This window comes from Mesoplodon mirus, assembly GCF_964341445.2.
Source record: "Mesoplodon mirus genome assembly, chromosome: 5".
Lineage (NCBI taxonomy): Eukaryota > Metazoa > Chordata > Mammalia > Artiodactyla > Ziphiidae > Mesoplodon > Mesoplodon mirus.
In genome coordinates, this window is record NC_138980.1 from 29,376,651 (window position 1) to 29,378,687 (window position 2,037).

At 36.6% G+C, this 2,037-nt stretch overlaps 1 protein-coding gene across 1 annotated transcript; it reads right to left on the minus strand.

Moving 5' to 3' along the window:
- Positions 1–372: 372 nt before the first annotated feature.
- On the minus strand, positions 373–1,663 carry LOC309805276 (ATP synthase subunit epsilon, mitochondrial-like; the record flags this gene model as incomplete). Its single annotated transcript, XM_082623208.1, has 2 exons — positions 373–640; positions 1,565–1,663. 2 exons carry the CDS (start codon positions 1,661–1,663, stop codon positions 461–463), a joined length of 279 nt encoding a protein of 92 aa, XP_082479334.1. The 3' UTR covers positions 373–460.
- Positions 1,664–2,037: the final 374 nt, after the last annotated feature.

Genomic DNA, 2,037 nt, shown 5'->3' on the forward strand with positions numbered 1-2,037 from the left:
GTTAACTCTGAAAGAAGAGATTAAACATGATTTTTCCCGTTTTGGAGTTCTTTTGTGTTTTTCTTACATTCCAAAATATGTATTATAATCTTGGATTTCTTCCATAATATAGAAAAATGTTACGTTTTAGAAAATAGTAGTTGTTGTCAAACCCATAGTTCATTCAGTCTAAGGTTTTCAGAAAACAGATATGGCTGCAAAGCTTGATCAACATCAAAGAGAGGAATATTTTCTCAAAGTCTTAATTTCATTTATTATGTTTTCTTGTATCATACATTTATTTAAACATATGGGAAATGATATATTTTTTGAGACTTACTTCAAATTATTGGCAATGTCAATCTATGAAAAAGACAGGTATTTTTTTCCCCCATGAAGTGAGATCGTTTTCAATCTGCCATAACATGTGCCCACACATCTTCACTCTGAAAATGTAGTATTCAAGCTAAATCAGGGCAGATTATTCCTTTTTGACTTTTACAACTGTTATGTTGCTGCCAGAAGTCTTCTCGGCATTTGCTTTGAATTCTGTCTTCAGTGCATCTCTCACTGCTTTTGCACAGATCTGGGAACACCCGAGGTAGCTGAGTCTAACCTGTCGCCAATATGCCACCGTGATGTTGTGAGAGTGGAGTCCCTCCTGCCGAATCGCAAAGATGAGGTCAATGTCAGCTCAGTGTGCAGCCTACCTCGGGAAATGATATTGTTAGTTTGCAGTAATACTTGAATATATAAAATAAAGGCTATAAAGCACTTGGGGAAATTTAGTATGTTAACTTCATGTTATACTTTTTTATTGTGTAATATTAGTAATGAATTCCATTAGTTTCATAAGTATGCTGCCGATCGGGTCAAGAGATCTAGTTTGTTTGAAACTTAACTCACATTTTTACCCTTTATGCTTTCATATTCCAAGATTTGGTGATGTTAGAGAAGATAGGCATTAGCCCCTCATAGACAATTTCTTTTTACATGGAGAGTGCCCAATCTGTTTATTAATTGGCCCACTTGGCTGTTAATTCTCAAGGGGGCTGGAACTATGTTTTGTTCACTCTTATATACCTGTCAATTGGTCCTGTGCAAGGCATTTAACACTGACTTGATAGAATGGAAGTTTCCATGTGTTAGCTTTCTTGATGTTTGCCCACAAAAACCTGATCTGTCCAAAGTCATCCACATCTCATTAATAACATCTCTATCCTGCTGTAGTCTCTTGGGCTATAACCTGTGGATTTATCCTTAATTCCAGTCTTTTCCCATATCCTAACCATCTCTATATCCAAAACGTATTCAGAATCCGACTTCTCATTGCATTCACTATGGTCTCAGACTTCTCCACTCTCATTTGGATTATTACAATAACATCTTGATTTCCTGCTTCCATTCCTCTATGCTTGAATTCTATTTACTCTAGTGCAGCCAGAATCATTTTCTTAAAATGGAAATTAGTCCACATCCTCCTTTTTCAAAATAATTAACAGCTCCTATTTCACTGAGTAAAAAGCCAATGGCACACAAAGTTCTACCCAGTCTTGCCCTGAACCTCTCTGACTTTTCCACCTACTATTCTCCCCAACACCCTCCTCTCCAGCCATCTGGTCTCTTTGCTCTGAGTGAAGGCTGCAGGAGCCTTAGAAACATTGCACTCTATCTGAATATCCATAAGACTAAATCCCTCACCTCAAGATTTTACTCACTTGTCATTTTCTCATTGGGGCTTACCTTACCATCCTATTCAAAATTTCAACCTCCAACTCATTGCTTGCCCCCTTGGTTCCCTTTTTCTTGTTCAATTTTTTTTTTTCCTACAGAATTTACAATATTCTAGAATACTGTATCTCTATATCTACCTATCTCTCATCTATCTATCTCGTCTAGTTAGCCTCAGTCTATTAAAATATAAACTTCAAGTCAGGTTGTTCTTCCCCCCACCCCTCTGATTTATCTCAAGTGTCTAGTACAGTGACTGAAATATATTTGATGAATGAATGAATGAATTGTATTGTCTTGTGTAAATGTGTAAAGTGTTTGTTTCTG